Below are 17,546 nucleotides of genomic sequence, written 5' to 3' on the forward strand. Positions count from 1 at the left end.
ACAGAGGAAAGTGCATTTTTTTAGAGCCTTTCATAAAAGTGCTTTCATTTTCCACGATTACTTAATATCTCACACTTTAAAGAAATCAGGAGGGAGCAAAATTAAGAAATATTGGTAAATCACTAAGGTGAAATGACAGGAAAAGTACTTTCAGCAGGCAGAACGTCCTCTATCAGCCACTGGCAGGCAGAGAAGCTTAATGCTCGATGAATTAATACTTCCAGTAGGTCCCTAACTTCTTTTACAAACAAAATCAAAGTACTTCAAACATTCATATAAGCTCCATTGGGGACTGTAATAACATTCCACCTGAGAAGCAGAAATAGCAAAGACGTGTTTCAAATGTTATTCAACTAAAAATGTTAGTACCGCTACTGATTTAATAAGGCGCTTGATTTCACATCCACTGAAGTCAGACAGGGCTTTGTTATCAATTTAATAGGACTTAACACTATTATTACTGTGGGTTCTTTCACATTTATTGTATCACACTGATTCAATTTAAAAATTTTAGTTAAACAAGTTTTCCTTAAAAGTAAACAATTCTAGGGAGCAGGGTGTCAGGAGTTAAGCGAAAGGAAGATCGGGCTAAAGCGCACACAGGTATATACACACATCCATCCACCACTTCTAGTGGACTATGAAAGTTACTCCTTTGGCATACGAATTAAAATGATTCTGTGTCTTTGCTGATGGAAGTACACACAAGGTACAGAAAAACAGTAGCCTGAAAAATGGCAGGCTGGCACATTCTGAAAAAGCGAGGACAGAGGCAGATCCAATGCAAGGGCTCCTTAGCGTAACCTAGAAGAAGGGTTCCAGTTATAGGAAGTCCCTTTCACCAGAAATTCCTCAGAGTTCAAGGAGGAAATCCGTATTCTCAAGGTCATTATCTTGGAAGCCATATAATGCTCTGAGACTGGAGACCATGTGTTTGTGGCAAGGGTGCAAGAGCAAAAACTCCACAAAATAAAAGCCAGCTGCTTTCCCTAGAAAGTAAAATTTTACCTCTGGTCAGGAATAAGAAACAACTCAAAAGAACGAGGTAAAGCAGACTTATAAATACATCTGCGAGACTTTGTGTCCCCACTGCTTGTCCAGCAGGGATCTGACACCACAGCTACAGAAGAACAATGCAATGCAGACAGATGACAGACAACAGAGACACTTTTATGACGACCGTATCTGCGTTTGCACAGTGCTCCACCATTGTTAACAAGCAGTTTAACGTCACAGCGTCATGGCCAATTTAAACCATCACTTGCTAAAAGCCGCCCCTGTCTTCCTGAGGCTCCTTATTCCTCTCCGAGTATTACTTCTGGCACAAGGGGGAACACTGCATATACAACTCCATGATGAATTGGATCAAGGAACTGATCCAGCTTAAAACTAAATGGTAGGTCTTAACGTGAATCAGTTATCCACGGCAGCTTACCACGCAACCGTAAAGATGCCTGTGCTCCAACAAAGGAGAAGCAAGGCAGTACTGGGCAAGTCCACTCCTTTCAAAAAACAAAATCAGGGTTTGTTTACAGTGATCTTGAAATAACATGGTAAGGTGAGACAAGTATTTTGTAATACACAGCCAGATTTTCCTCAAATGCTATCCTCAATAATCCTTATCAGAAAGAACATGACAGAATTCAAACTGTCAGAGCATAACAAAGTTTGTCAACTACTGTAATGTTAAGTGTAAGAGACTGTATTTTGCTTCTGTGTTGAGAGAAGTTTGATATGAAGTTATTCAAATACAAATAGACTCTGTAGCAACAGTTTTTTCTTGGTCAGTCATTTAAAAAAGCTTTAAATACTTCAGTTTTAAAAGCCAGATATGACAATGTGGAAACTTCGATTTGCAAGACAAAAATTACTTTTAATTCTTCATTTTAATGCAGCATTTCCCAAAGTACTGTATTCTTTGTTCTGCCCCAACAAATGTATAACCTCAGACTCCTTATTGTTTTGGTTCCTTCACCTATAAAAGGAAACTATCGGACTTTCCAGATCTTTTATTCATGAGTGCTTACAGAATTCTGGTTGCAAGGTGCTACCAATACACAAAATAGTAGTATTTGCTTACCTACAGTTACTGCAGCTACAACTGGAGAAACAATTACAGATAAGGTTACACCACCTGCTATAGCCAAGTTTCGCTTGTGCTTCGAAATGTCTTTGCCTTCATACCGATTGTGAATCTTGAGAGGAGGAAAGAAGAAAGGGTTTTAGAGTATTATCATCATCAATAACACACTGCTGCAAGGATGGCAGAACTGACTTATTGTTTGGAATCTACCCTGCTCTCTTCCAGAGAGACCATGTTTTATGTCAACTTACTCTGTATCTCAAAGAAAAGAAAACTTATGCATTTCTTAATTTTAGGCAACTTCTTAAAAGTTGGAAGCCCTTCATCCAGCAACTAAGCATGTACTTTCAGCCTCAAGTTAGAAGAGCTAAATTATTTAACAGCTTTGTTTCTTTAATCATTAGTCCAGCTGACATGGTTGGGAAACGCAGACATTTTCAGGATCACAGAATTAATGGGAGAAATCACTATATTGAATAATGACTAAAGTATCCAAATAAAAATGCTGGGCCAGAAGAAAAGGGATTTCAATAAATGCAGAACATTGGTAGGTTACAAGACTTGTATCTATAAAAAGAGAGGACTAGCACTTCCTTAAGAAAACTATCACAGCACAAGCACAAACTCTTCCAATGCAGAAGAGTCACAGAAAGTTGTAACAGAACAACGAAGCTTCCTTTACTGAAGCAGCAGCAGTATTAAGGAAATAGAAAGTAGGTCAGATTACTATGAATGGGTATAATGGAACAGCATGAGCGTGTCAGGACAAAATCAGAAAGGTTAAAATAGAGGAGACAAAAAGAGGGACATCAAAGTCAACAAGAAATTATTCTACAAGTACACTGCTAGTAAGAGGATGACCAAAATGGATCAATTTGCTATTTAACAAAAAGGAAGGACAGCCAGCAGATGAAACTGGAGGCCTGTTTAACTTTTTTTTCCTTTTAGCTGTCACTAAAGATCAACTGTGAGCCAGGTGACTGGTGACAAGGAATAAGGTCTGCAGGAAAACAGCAGGTTAGTGTACTTGCATGAGCCAACCTGAAAAGTATCTCTAGCAGGCCCAATTTCAGAGCCACTAATAATAATTTTTGAAAATGATCATTCATAGAAAATGTCTAAAAAACCCAGAAATCAGGAAAACTGGGAAAAGTTAAGCTGCAATAATAAAACGGTGTAAAACAAAAAGCTGGAAAATTAAGGACTAGTGAACTGAACTTTCACTTCCTGAAAACTGGGAACTTGCAGACACTAAAGCAAATGCATGAAATAAATAAGGTCACACTGATTCTTTTCCAAGTTGATTTAGTTTTCTTCTGTGACAAGGTAACTAGCCTTGAGGATGGGGAGAAACAGTGCGTGATGCACTGACTTGAGCAACATTTTGACAATTTCTTGTATGACACTCAGAAAGATTATAATGGTCCAGACTGAAACAGAGTAGAGAAATCTATCAGCTTCATGCAAAACTGGCAGAAGACATCTAAGCTGTCATCAGGGTTTTTTACTCCTCAAATTGAAACTCTTCACTCAATATTTTTTCCAAGAGATATGCCCTGGATCCAAGAGTATTCAACATTTTCATGAACCTGGAAGATGGAAGGAAAAGAATGTGTGCGTTGAATTTCAGGTCAACACAATCTGGCAAGGTTGCAAGAATGCCAGAACTAGTACTAGTCTTGAGAAGCTGAAAAAACGTTCTGAAATGACTAAGATGCAGCACTATGGTAAAGAGTTCAAGATTACCCTTAGTGAAAGACTAATTGCCTAAATTACCAGTATGGTGGGGAAGGGTATGTGTTTTAGAGTACACAAAATGAAAATAGCATGTTGTTGAAAAGAGATAACTGGCAGTTACATGCACAGAATCACCCCTTCATTATCTCAGCAGCAGTAATGCTTCAGCTTCGCTGCTATACTCGAACTGGACAAAAACAAAGGTGATATGAACAACGGGAAACAAATCCAGGACAGAATATAGGAATCAGAGGTCTAAATGAGAAAAACTGCAAGTGTTAGATTTCTTTAGAGAAAGGAATGAAAGTAGACTTTAAAATCATCAAAGATGTAAAGGGATATTGCAAAGCAAAAGGATTTCTTATGTCAGCTGAATATAGGGCAGTAAGAATATAGTGTAGGAAGAGAATTTACATTAGTGTTAGAAAAATCAATTTTACGAAGAAGATTAGGCTTGGAGAACCTGTGGAATCTCCATCATCAGACATTTTGAAGAAAAGTGCAAACATGACTGGAGTCATAGAAAAATGACCATTAAGCAGTGGGGTGCAATGGAAATGCTCATGAGGCTGCCCTCACAGACTAACTTTCTGAGACTTTACCATTAGTACACGAAAGGTGGCCAGAGATGGAGACCTATCCCAAAATCTAATGGGAAAAACAGAACATACAATAGTAATTTGAAGGAGGTAACTGCCGCCTTCTTCCTCTTATTTATAAGGTTCCAGTGGCTGTATGGGACTAAGACAAAACATAAGGGTCAAAAAACAACCCTAGCAGAAGGTAAAGAGTACTTGCTTGAAAGACAAAGATGAAAAAGAATACAATGGCAAAGCTGCATCCCTGGTCTTTTTGTCTAGCAGCAACAGCTCATGCGAGACACACACTTCCCCCTCCTCACCCCTATAAATGCAGAATTACATGTCTGTGCCATTCGCTGTGAGAATCCATGCTGATAAAAGCAGAAAAATGAATCTTCTGATTATGCCACCCAGGAAACGTAACTGATCACTTACCACCCACTGAGCCAAGTCACCATTTCAAAAAGCCTGTTTTCAGAAGGTTTAGGTAACTTACTACTTTGTCCTAAATTACGAAGAGGAGATGTATTTTCCTTGCAATTCGTCATTTACTTTATACTAAAAGATATTCTGTTTTTGAGAGGAAATGCATCAGCTGCTTTCTGATTAACATGGTTGTTTCTAGCCAATTACCACAAACAGTAAAATGAAGATAGATGCCGTCTAGCTACCTGCACTAACCACTACTCCACATGGTGGACTGGCCCAAGCCAACTACCAAGCTGCTGAGTACAAATGCTTAAACGTGTGCATGCAGAAGCCTATACTAGCAGAATTTTATACTAAAACACTATAACTATCTGCTTTTATGAGAAATAAGAATTTCCTTTTTGCCTTCCTTCTCCTCCAAATACTGTTTAATTCTAAGGGACCCAAAGGAAACCAGAGATTAAAAACAGAACAGTTTTGAAAAAGCATGCAGGAACTTCCACGGCAAGATGCAAACATTGGAAATTGTGTAGTGTTTTGTGCTCTAAGAGGAGCTTCATTCTTAAAAACACCGCTTCTCCTTCCTGTACAGTTGAAATACACCCTTAATTCAGGGGTTGGTTTGTTTTTTTGAGAGTTGTTTGGTTTTACTGTTTTGTCTTTTTTTTTTTTTTTTTTTAAAGGCTGGTGAAGATAGCCAACCGGACATAGTATTACCCAAAGTCATACAATGCTGAAGGTAAAACCTTCAGCATGTTAGGAGTTGTAGCACATTTTACCTTGCGTCCCACATACACAGGAATTCCAATAATCATAGCAGGAATAGCAATGCCAGCTATTAAGGCAATTCCTACAGGAGCTCCAACAAGCGTCCCTAGTTGCCACAGTATTTTCTTCTTACGGCTCCACGGTTTCTTTCCCCAGAATGTGCAACCTGATGGGCTAAGAGAAAGATGAAAAACTGTAAAAAAATTGTAAATAAATCAAAATAACTATATACTACTGAAGAGTTCTCTAGTTACAAAATTATTGTTCTTAGGGTCAAGTTAAAGATCTTATGGATACTAAATCACCAGTTATAATGGCTTCAGGGTCTTTTTTTGGGTTTTTTTTTGTTTGGTTTCTTTTTTGCCTTTACAGCATATTTTGCAACATAAAGAGAAGTATATTGCGTATTACCACATGCCAATCTGTGGTTCACAGGAAACTCATAATCAGAGTTTTTGTATTGCTTCTTTTGAAGACAATACAGCAGTACTAAGACATCAGTAAAAATAGCAGGTATGTTCATCTAAAACACTTCATTTGTTGTACTAAGTACACATCACATGCATGAAACTTAGAAAAATATTTTAAAACAAAAACTAACAAAGCACTAATTTAAATACGTGCATCGAAAACTTAATTCTCAGATACGGATACTTCAGCTGTGAATCTCTACTCCAACAGGATGAAAGCCAGACCTACAGCACCCAGGAATCTACTTCTATATATGTTAGAAAACAAATTACCAACCAATTTTTTTTCTGAAATGTACCTTAAGTAATGTAAATCTGAGATCTCTTTCATACATAGCCAACAGAATTCACAGCCACAGACGGCACAAGTCATATGATTGCAGCTTCCATCGTTCATTTTTATTATATAAGCAGCACACCGTGGGCATGGCTTTATGTCATCAGCTGTTTAAAAATTAATATTAAGATCATGTCAGTTCTTTAGACAAGCAAATTTAATCAAAACACAGACATATTTTTGGGAAAAATGATTGAATCATCTGAAAAGCAGAAGTAGTTTATTCTAAAGTTTGCTTCACAAATCTTGATTTGGCAATGACTTGATAGCTATTTGTATTTGTAAACCTTGGACTGAGTAAAACTAATGAAAACAACACATTAGATCACATTCAAGTAATTGAATAGTTAATGCATACACTCTGCAAAAGGATTTTCTAAGCTTAATGCAATATATATTAGAGTTGGACATTAAATATGTATGTTAATACAGGACTGATAATATGGTCTCTTCAAATACATTCCTTTTTTTACATTTCACGCTGTTATGAATCTTTTTACTTCAATATTCAGTCTCCACTGTTATTTCTTCTTATCTTAAATCCATCTCCTCTTCCACATTAAGTGCATTTTGTTGGCATCACCAACCTCCTCGTTTTCACAGTCCTACTTAATTACTTACTCCCTAGAAAAAAAAAAAAATTGTGGCAAGAAGAAAATTCTGGAGGCTCTCCTTGTTCCCAACTCAAATATTGAAAAATGCAGTTAAATGACTAGCTCTATCACTAACAAACAAGGGGTCACATTGAGCAACAGTGAAGTACTTGTACGCTGACACAACCACAGCTGCAATCTTCGTTCCTTCACATTACTGGTTAGCATCTGCACTTTGGGACAAGCTATTTACTCACAGCAGCAGAAATAACTTGCAGTTCCTAGTGCAGAAGTCCAAGTTTACTGCCTCTGTGCTACAAGGTAGGACGCAGGGCAAAGAGGGGTTATACTCAGTATAAAGAATATCCAAGGAGATGCAGAACCAGCAGAACACAGCACCTCCACCAAGTCCAGAGCACATGGACAGTGAGCAGTTGAAAGGATGCACTAGTTATTCCCAGATGGGGACAGATGCACAACCTACAGGGTGGTAACTAAACTGAGTAAGTGCTTACAGCACAGGTACGGCAGAGCTACTGCTGTTCATGCTGAGAGGGACTGAAAGGGAAAGGAAAGGAGCTGGTGTGGTAATTTATTTAAGGTTTATTTTAAAATTGATTTGAAAATAGAGCAAGGTGCCAATTTTTCAGGCAAGATGAGGTGCCTTGTTAAAATAAGCCAGCACAAACCACAAATTTAGAGACTCTGAAGTTTACAGCTGGACTGGAGAACAGCAGCTCTAAATTCAAGGTGCAAGAGAGACTTTCCCCCAAATATCTACCTTGTTTGGTCAGGCAGACACAAAAGCTGCCAAATAAATCAGTTTGATATAATTCAGAGCCAAACCTTACCAACAGCAAACTGAACTCTTGCTCTGCAAAATACTACTCTGAATAGAGTTTGTTCTCTTTTTTGGGGGTTACAAACAAGCTCTATTTTAAGAGATGAAACTGCTTGCTTTCTGGTAGAAAAAAACCGATGAGCATTTTATTGAAAAACAGAAATTAGTACTAACAAACATAGATGTCAAACATCAGAGATGGCATCAGACAAATGGTCTATTCTGAAAGCAGGAAATCAGTCTTTCTCTTTTATTTTTAACAGCTGTTATTATTAGAAGCCCTGTGAAATTTCACCTACAGTGGAGAAAATAAGTGTCCCCAGTGTGTAAGTGATACAACTAATGAAGTCAGCAGGCCAAACACACAGAATGCTGTGCAGCAAGTTCCTTTGACTTCACATTTTTCAGCTACAAAGCAAGAACTTTAAATACTGACAAGCCTCTAAGATTGAAGTCAGGTTCTCTGACCACAGAATACTTCAAATTACAACATTTAAAATTTGAACTCAAACTAAAAATTGTGTATTTTATGTTTCTGAAACACAAAGACAAAGCAGCTAGTATCTACCATGCCACTATTCCGTTCTTTTCTTTTTTGGGGTTAATTGTGCAGATGTACCAAAAAAGATATTTTACAGACACAGTGTCCTAATCATAAATACCTGCTGCTCCAGACTCCTGGCTGTAACTAATAGATGAAGAACGAATTGTTCTCAGGCGCAGACTTTGAGCTCTCTCCTGGCGAGCAGCATCGCAGGTCTGGTTGGGATGCCAAATCTGCTTACAGTGGTAGCAAAACTCAGTTCCACAGCCTTCTCGTCCACATGTAAGTTTGGGACAGCTGGCACATCCAAAAGCGATCACAGCGTATCTTGAATGATCAAGAGGGGCAAGAGAGAATTTTGTTAATAAACCCAGTTCTATCTATACACCAAAGCAGACAAGACAGCTGCCAGAGCAGCTGAAGCAGGTACAAAGGCAGTGGACATCAGGAGCTGACATTAGGTGGCCAACAAAGGTTCCTTATTGCCTCTTTCCACACCACTATCACTACTGCATTAGATTAAAACTGTACAGAAATACCACCTCCATCAGGTTTGCGTTTTGAAGTTCACATGATAAAAATACAGAAAATGTATATTATAGTTTACATTAATACTAGAGCTGTATATACACACGTGCATGCCTCAATTCCTACCCATTGTAATTTTTTTTCCAACGATTTTATGCAACAGCTTTCTTTTAAATAGAAAATAATAATAGGCCCGCTGGTATGAACACTTATAACAATGTATAGTTTTATTTATGTGAACAGTCACCCCTGAATAGGCTTAAACAGATTTATAAATGTAGCAGGGCCTAAATTTATGGCTGTTCAAATGAAGGTAATTTTATTTTAAGAAACTAAATTGCTTATTTCCACACTCTGCCCAATTCATAGCAGTTGCATAAATTAACTCAAAATATTCTTTATCAGTAATGACACTAAAAAATTATTCCCATTCACACAGCAGTCTGAAAAGTTAGCTATTTTCATTTTAGAATAGCTAAATCTGAAGCTCTGTGAAGTTAATGCAAATCCTATCCCTTTCATCAGTATTTTAAAACCACGTCTGAGGTTCCCCCCCCCATGAAGTTCTGCAAACAAGCAGCAGTTTTCAACCTTTAATTTTCAAATTATGCAGTTACAAATAAAAATGAGATTGTTTTCAAATATTTCTTACTTTCCAAGGAAAAAATCTTGTTTCAATAGTTGCTAGACTTTCTACGTTGTTGCCAAGTTAATCAGCTCTATTTTCCCACTTAGTGCAACTGAAGAGATAATTGCTTTGTATGTACACAAAGAGACTGATTCAAATGCCGCTGCTTCAACATACAGGGATACATCCAAAACTCACTAATATTCTGTCAAGGAATCTCAATTGTAGGTCACAGAATGAAGGATCAATTTATATCCTACCTCCCGATGCTCATAAAGAGTGCATTCCCGAAAGCACTCCCCATTTGGGATTCATGTATTGGCATACCTTTAGAAAGTAACTTTTTAGACTGGGGAAAGTACCAGTTAAAACTGTACAAGATTACAGGTTTCATTTCAACATTTTACATTGATTTTATAGGTGATGTGAAAGCCAGAAGTTCTTGTTAGGCTGAGAGAAGGGACAAACAACCAAATTCAAAGTAATAATGAATAAAACAAAAATGAGAGGCAAAGAGCAAATAATCGAAGAAAGATATACAGCCAGAAGAGGAATAAAGAATTGGTACTCTTTTGCCCAATCTGCTTTTTGCTTGACAAAGATAACATCTAGGAATCGCTGCTCTCTTCTAATAACGTCAGCGATATAACCTCAGAGGAAAACCATCAAATAATTCAGACAGAAGAAAAGACAGAACACACCTGGAATACTGATTCACTAAGGCTTGTTAAAATTACACTGGAGAACTGATATGAAGAAACAGAATCTCAAAAAATTAGTCTGGAACAAAGCCCAAGAGGTTTCCTTAACCATGCTTCTTCCCCACGGAAGGATCACTCATTTGCCAGTGTCCCCTACGAAGTCACCGCAGGCAGGCTGCAAGCCAGTCCAGACTTTTACAGTGTTTCAGGTAACAACAGTAGTCCAGATGCGTTTGAGCTTGCACCAACAGCCAAGAGTGTATTAGCCCAGGGTCAGAACGACCGTGGTGCCAGTGGTATGGACCATTTCTGGCATCAGACTGCTTTAGTGCTAGAGACCCCACAGCTCCCAGGCAGCTCATCCAGGGCGTAACTACTGCAGCTGACGTTCTCCTCTAAACTAATCCATAGTTCTCTTGCTGGGAAGATCATAAGCAGCTCTCTACTGGGACAGAAGTATGTAAAAAATATTTTAATAATACACTTTAAGACTGCAGTTGACTTTGTTTCAAGATCCATTTAGTTCCAGTTTTGCCATCTCTAGGACCTGTTTTTACCCGCAATAGAGTGAAAGACAGCTGGAAAAAAAAATTTACTTCTTAACTATTATTTTGTTGTTTCCTGAGTACACAGGGGCCCATGATGTAGAAAAAAACAACATTATAACAGACTAATGTAGTTTTCTCCCTTTTTTTTTCCCTTCATGGATCGAAGTTTTTATAATTATTTGCTCTTTACCTGGTCCAGATCTTCGTCCAAATGCAATGCACAAACCCTGAAACAATATTACATCACGTGTTTCATCACTGCTGAGGAGTCAAAGCGCTGTCGTGCACCATCCACTCAGTTCCTTCTTTGATCTATTTATGCAGAACATTTTTCCTACCAAAATGCTCTACGTTGCACCTATTTCCTATTTATTACAGTACTTATTTCTAATACTAAAGACAACTTTAGGAAATAATGTTACCCTCTGAAGTTATTGCACCTCTCCCACTTGGGATTAATAGCAAATTTTGTAAATGCATTCCATCCAGCTCCTTCATTAAGTATTTGATCCATGCCAATATCAGGTCAGCTACCATCACAACCCCAATGCACTCTGCCAGTACTGTGTATCAAAAAAAGGTTCAGAAAAAAAGCGCCCTTCGTTTTAACTGCATTTTGTACAAGTTGATTACAGTTGCCAAAGCAATTAGAAAATGCAATTACTGCTGTACCACATAACTGTGAAAGCAAACGTCTGTTGATCTGAAGTTTGTGTGTGCTGGATGTGATACCTCATCTTTAAACAATGCGTGACAGCACAGGCTGTTCAGTGAAAGCCTGAACAGTGTTTGCTTCCCTAAATCTCATGCTTGTACAATTCCTTCCCCCACCTCCCTTCTATGCTCCACAACAACAATAAATCCCCTTTACTACTTTCTATACTGCTATCACTTCTTCCCACCTCCCTCTGGGTGTTTTCTCCCAGTTCCCCTGACTAGCAGCAAGGTGAGAGACCAGTGCTGCAGCAGGCTCCAGCCAGGCACATCCCACTTGCCAGGTGGTGCTAGCCTGGAAAGCCAAATTTAAAAGGTAACTGTAGCATTCACATGCAGGTATTTCTTTTGCTGGAGGCATTACTCTTTTGCTCAAGTGTTCTGTTTTTTCTCCCCCGGAAACTTCTTAGATTAATTTATACTGAACGCTCAACCCCCTCTGTCCACTGCATTTGAAGATGCTAACTGTTTCAAAAGGGATCAGGAGCAGGATGGGAAAAAGACAAAATGTGATTGCACAAGCCCTTGTTTCTTTAGGATGACAACCATAAATAACGATCCTGCTGAAGAGTATCCAAGTGACCAATTTCATCCAATTTTAAACTCGTACTGAGAATTCAGTGACGGGGTACCACCTGTGTATCTGTACTGGCTGTGAGTTAAAACCAGAATCCACCTATTGCTGTGACGCATTTCCCTACCACGTGAAACATATATTAGGAAAAAGTTATGTTATCAGAAGTACAGTTAAGGTTGCCCATATAGCAACTAGTTTGTTCTCCTCACACATAAACGTTGGCACAGTTTAGCTGCCTGGCAATATATTGTTTTCTCCATAGGATTCCGCCCTCAGAGTAAGAAGCATGCAGTAGGCAGCTCTCGAGCAACATTTAAATATTTGCTATAGACTGAAACATTGCTGTGGTCCCACATTATTGCACGGAACTATGTTTGTTCTGAAGACATTTTATGATGATATAATCTACAGCAATCATCATCATAGTTTCTGCCCATTTAAAGATACTCAGGATTTAAAAAAACACACAAAACCAAACAACAAAACCGAGGCACAAAAACTAAGCAAGGCAAAAAGTCTCCATTAAACAAATCTGCCTTAGTCTACTTACTGAAATTCTAAAAAAGTATCTGAATCACTGAAGCACAGTTTAACAGAAAATGGTTTAACCGTTCTTACATGCTTCCCCTTACGCTGTGCAACAGAACACAAAACCGCAGGGAAACTTGAGCAAAGCACACTTCTGCCTATCAAATAATGCCTTCTAGTGGCTGTTTTCTTTTGCAGTATCAAAATACTAAGAGTAAGCTGTATTGGTTTTGTCCAATGACTTTGCTACAAGCTCAGGCAACCAATCCATCTCTCAAGCAGTTTTTCCTTCTCTGCTCAAACTGTACCACCACAATCCCATCCACACTGGACAAGAACCTTTCTAGCTCCTGCTTTTGACCCACATTAGCTAATTTGATGTCATGTAAAATATGAAAGCAAAACTATTTCAGATGTTTCTTACAATTTAAATTTGAAAGCCTCCTAAATATTAAGCACTTGAACATTAACATTGGAATATTTAATCTACCTAATAGTCAGTATATTTTGCTTGTTCTCTTCCAACATTCTTTCTATTCTTCTTTTGACTCACTGCTCATCTGTGAGACTTTGAAACAGAGGTGTCATCTTCTATGCGCTTTTACTGTGCACTGCCCATCTGGATGGCAATCATGGCTGTAACCTTTAGACATAATGCAAACAATCTCTCTAAAAAAAAAAAACTTGCTGAAGAATGACATTAGGAGATACCAACAGCAGAAAAGCACGGTAAGCTGCTCGGTAGTACTCAACCTACTCATAACAGAACTCAGAATGGTTTCAGAATTATTCAAGTATTAAAGCAGCGTTAAAACATTAAGTTCCTCAGATAATAAGCAGGAACAAGCCAATTATTATCTTACATCAGAATGCTGTTGACAGGCAACAAGTGGTGTCTCAACAAATCACAAGATGGAAGATATATTTCTACCGAGAGAAAACCTTCGATCATTTTTCACAGTTAAAAGGACCGAAATATTCACTCTGCTTTAACAAACAGACTAAGTTAAAAGTACAGTCATCAAATTTTCAATTATCTTTAGTCTGAGTTTTGCACTGTTGCCTTGGCAGTGCAACATCTAAATATTTAGATACATAGCAACCACCTACCAATAAGTTTCATGACATTGCATGACATTCCCCCTGTGCAGAAAAAAAAAAAAATCCTACTTGAGGAAGGGTTTTATTTTGGAAGGCAGGTTGTAGCTTGGGGGGTTTTTGCTTTGCTGTTTTGGTTTTCATTGCTTCTGTTCGGGTTTTTTTGTTTGTTTTGGTTTTGCTTTGTTATTTTTTTTAAAGAGGATTCTGTCTGCTACCTACTGGTACAACATGTAGTAAAATGCTAAAGCAATTCACTTTTCAAAAAACATAATACCATGACCACTATTAATTTACACTGTCACTTTTTTGCAGATACTGGGGAAAAAAATACATACCCACAATCTGGAGCTGGGCACCACCTACAATCAGGATCCGCAACCAGCCATCGCCTAAGCATAAACTCTTCATATTTTTCCATCAAGATGTCATCATTTAATATCAAACGAATGTCATGAGGATTAAATCGTTCTGAGCATTCTGGACAGCTAATATTAACCCTGCTCTCGGAGATTTCTATCCGGAGATACTGACGCAAGCAATCCACACAAGATCTATGGTGACAAGTCATTATCTCCGGGAACCTGTCCTTGGAGTGCCGCAAAAGGCACAAGGGGCATTCCATGAAGTCTCCACTTGGTTTGCTGCTAGAGGTTGTTCCGTTATCAGAAGAGGTACACGTGGAGAAAATAGAGTTCTTGTCTGTACACATTTCTGAATGAATACTTTCAATACTTGCAATTCCATCAACACCACCATTTAAATCCCTAGACTTGCGTTTCGTGTCTTTTTTTCTCCGGAAAAGGGAGCCCAATGAAATTCTTCTTTTCTTTGGTGCCTTTTTAACTGATGGTAAGCTCACAGAGGAAGCAGAAGACTGGAGGTCCCGATCAGAGCCCATTTGCCGATGTAAACTCATGTCTAGGTCACTCATCAGAAATGGGTTAAATTTCATATACAACCCTAATCATTTTTAAGGATCAAAATAATCAAGAGTCAGAAGATACAGGCATATTATTACGTAATCCAGTTTGAGAGTCTTCATGCAGAAAATTCACGTGTACCTGCTTCCAGCAAATTCTTCATAGAAATTCCCTATATTAGGAGGAAAGATAAAAAAAAAGTTAGAACCACATCCATCACTTTTGGTTGTGAAAGGTCACAGCACTCTAATGACCTGTTATTCATATTACTAGCACCTTCTCCTCACCATCTGACCCAATACTTCTGTCAGCTTTTTCTATCCTTTACATCCTTCTCATCTTAACAAGCTTGAAATTTCCCTGTAGTCAAGGAATATCTTTATTACACTTAAGCAGTGCCAAGAACAGCATCTTCACTCTTCTGCTGTCTAAAGGGTGTGGGGTTTGTGTGTAGTGTGTAGAAATTACCATAACCCAAGGTGACACCTAAGGAAATATATAACAAGTTTTCTATAAAGCATTATTAACAGGCTTACAGCACTGGAAACTTTTCCTTTTTCTCTACCTTATATTTTCCACATGTGCAATAAGGTCCCGTACAAACCCAATATAGTCAGTTGAAAGAAACAATAGGTTTTTTTCAATCCATTTAGACTGCCAGTAGAAATTAAAATCACTGTGGCTAAACAACTCAAGATACTCTCAAAACCTAAGAGTTCTCAGAGAAGTATGCAGATGCATACTTATCATGTAAGGCACCCGAATATTTCGGGAAGCAGAGCTGCAGAGTGAGTGACAGCCAACACCGCCCTGCCCTTCAACTTCCACATTGCAATTCAAGCAAAGACTGGCGTTAAGGTGACAACATCTGAATTTTTATCATACTGATTTTTATTTTTAAAAAAAGCCCCCCAGATTGCCATCGCATAGGTACATATTCTCTAGGTACAAGATGATGACAAGGATTTTTTTCTATTCTCTGTTGATTAACTGAGCAGCTCCAAGAGGAGAGAGAGAAAGGTGCCTCCAATGGAGGAGGCAGCTGCAAGAAGCAGCAGACCACCTCCAACCAAAAACTTGCCCCAAACGCGCAAATGTTACCACTTCTCGGAAGCTTCACTGTACAAGAGGGTTTTTCTAACTCTTAGTGAGCTGCTGCTGCAACAGAAGAACAAGGCGGCATTTCTTACACATCAAGTGCTGCATACCTGGATGCAAACTGCTGCTGGCACCATTTCTTCCCTCAGCGTTTCCCAACTTGCCTCCCACAAAGGGGTGCAATGGGTTTCTACTGTTTCAGCACAGGATGGTAAAAGTCAGAAACTGGATACTAGAAGTAAGTCCAAAAGGTAGAAACAAAGGAATGTAGAAGGACACTGACGATGAGACAAAAATATAAGCTCTAACTCACACATCCTGGTATGGAGGAGACGAAGGGAGGTAAAAAACCACCTCAGAGGTGAATGCTTGTATTTACCAGAGTCCAGGCAGCCTGCACACCGGCTAGAGACCGGCTGAAAAACAACCGTGCGCTGTATGTCTCCAGGACACCATCACCAAGATGACCGGGCTCAAGACCAGGGAGTTTCAGAGGAAGACTCACCAGCAGGGGAACAGGTATACCTTCCAAAGGGGAAACACCGAAACAGCCCGCGGGCTGTCCAGCTCGCCAGAGCAGCGTGTGCAGCAAACCCACTGCTGGGCCCTCTTCAGACTACTGTACCCTGGTGTTACAGATGTACCAGCAGGTATAGCCAAGTCAAAACTACCCAATTTATGCTTCCCCACAAGAATACGACCTTCTTCAGGTGTAAGAATTTAAAAGGAGAAAAACCCAAACAAAACTACGCCCAGGTCTTGCTAAAAAGGGGTCATAGGTTTTGAGCCATTAGGCTTTTTTTATTTTTAGGGGGTTTTTTTGTTCAGTTGTTTTTTAAGAAAGAATGTAAAAGCCACTAAAATCTATTCTATTTTTTCAAATGCTGAATTATTATTAGGCTTTTTTTTCCACACACACGGGAAAATCTTACCTGTGTGAAACATGAACCAGAGAAATCTTATTTTATTCCCAGGGTCTAAAGTAAAGCATATTTCAAGAACATAACATACTCTTCCTTCCCTTCTAAGGGCAAATTCTCAGCTTAAAATCTAGTCAAAAGGAGACTGGGAACAGACCTGCTTCTGTTCCCAAAACAAATTTAATGCTTTTACAGCTACTATTCCTTGTTAAATGAAAAAAAAACCAACAAAAAACCAACAGACATCCACTTATCTAAAGGAAAAATGTGAAACTGAAAAAAACTGCTCAACAACGATGACAGAAGTGAACATCCTTCTCTCCAGGATCTTGGTATGATGTTATATCATAGATACACATAGCTGGTAGATGGTATCTGAAATATGCTACAAATGCACAAATCCTATAGCCTATGGCTGATTTATAAGTCTAAAAGTGCAAGAATAACCTTGAAAGCATTATCATAACTACATACTTACTAACATTTGTATGTTCACAGAGACACTGCCAGGACAGTGGAAAGTGCCATCCTCCGGAAGCCAGGACAGTCTTTGCACATGAATAGCAACCAAAGCATCCATTTCAAGCAAGGTAGTGTTGGTTCAGTTTTGGGTTTTTTGTTTAATAAAATACAAAAAGAAGTAGGAAGTAAACACAGTAACACAGCCAAGCCCATGACTACAAGCCTTCCCCTCCTCCCTTTCTCTGGAGAGGAAAGAATGCATATTACAGCATTTTTGCCAGTTTCAACAGATGTACAAAATCAAGAAATAGCAGCTCTGGTGACGAACCAGTTGTACTTTTTTTAAAAAATAAACAAAGATTCTCCCATGCTCTAAAGAAAGAGATGAGTACATCCTATAGTTCTGTTTGCGTAACGATATCTGATAAGCAGTCTCTC

The 17,546-nt window shown here is 38.6% G+C and overlaps 1 protein-coding gene and 1 long non-coding RNA gene across 5 annotated transcripts in view; one reads left to right on the forward strand and one right to left on the reverse strand.

Moving 5' to 3' along the window:
* The window catches only part of RNF19A (ring finger protein 19A, RBR E3 ubiquitin protein ligase), a 58,406-nt gene that overhangs the window by 5,098 nt on the left and 35,762 nt on the right, over positions 1-17,546 (reverse strand). For all 4 annotated transcript variants that reach the window (XM_040585589.1, XM_040585588.1, XM_040585591.1 and 1 more), the window contains 5 exons: positions 14,044-14,800; positions 8,502-8,710; positions 6,368-6,512; positions 5,610-5,772; positions 2,081-2,195 (listed from right to left, as the gene is read on the reverse strand). In XM_040585589.1, the coding sequence (XP_040441523.1) occupies positions 2,081-2,195; positions 5,610-5,772; positions 6,368-6,512; positions 8,502-8,710; positions 14,044-14,660 (1,249 nt within the window). In that variant the 5' untranslated portion in view covers positions 14,661-14,800. The remainder of the gene's footprint in view (positions 1-2,080; positions 2,196-5,609; positions 5,773-6,367; positions 6,513-8,501; positions 8,711-14,043; positions 14,801-17,546) is intronic.
* Positions 5-8,799, forward strand: LOC121084277. Its single transcript, XR_005826675.1, has 3 exons — positions 5-1,650; positions 5,591-5,592; positions 8,789-8,799. It is a non-coding gene; the product is annotated as an uncharacterized LOC121084277 (long non-coding RNA).

Source organism: Falco naumanni, chromosome 3 (genome assembly GCF_017639655.2).
Source record: "Falco naumanni isolate bFalNau1 chromosome 3, bFalNau1.pat, whole genome shotgun sequence".
NCBI lineage: Eukaryota > Metazoa > Chordata > Aves > Falconiformes > Falconidae > Falco > Falco naumanni.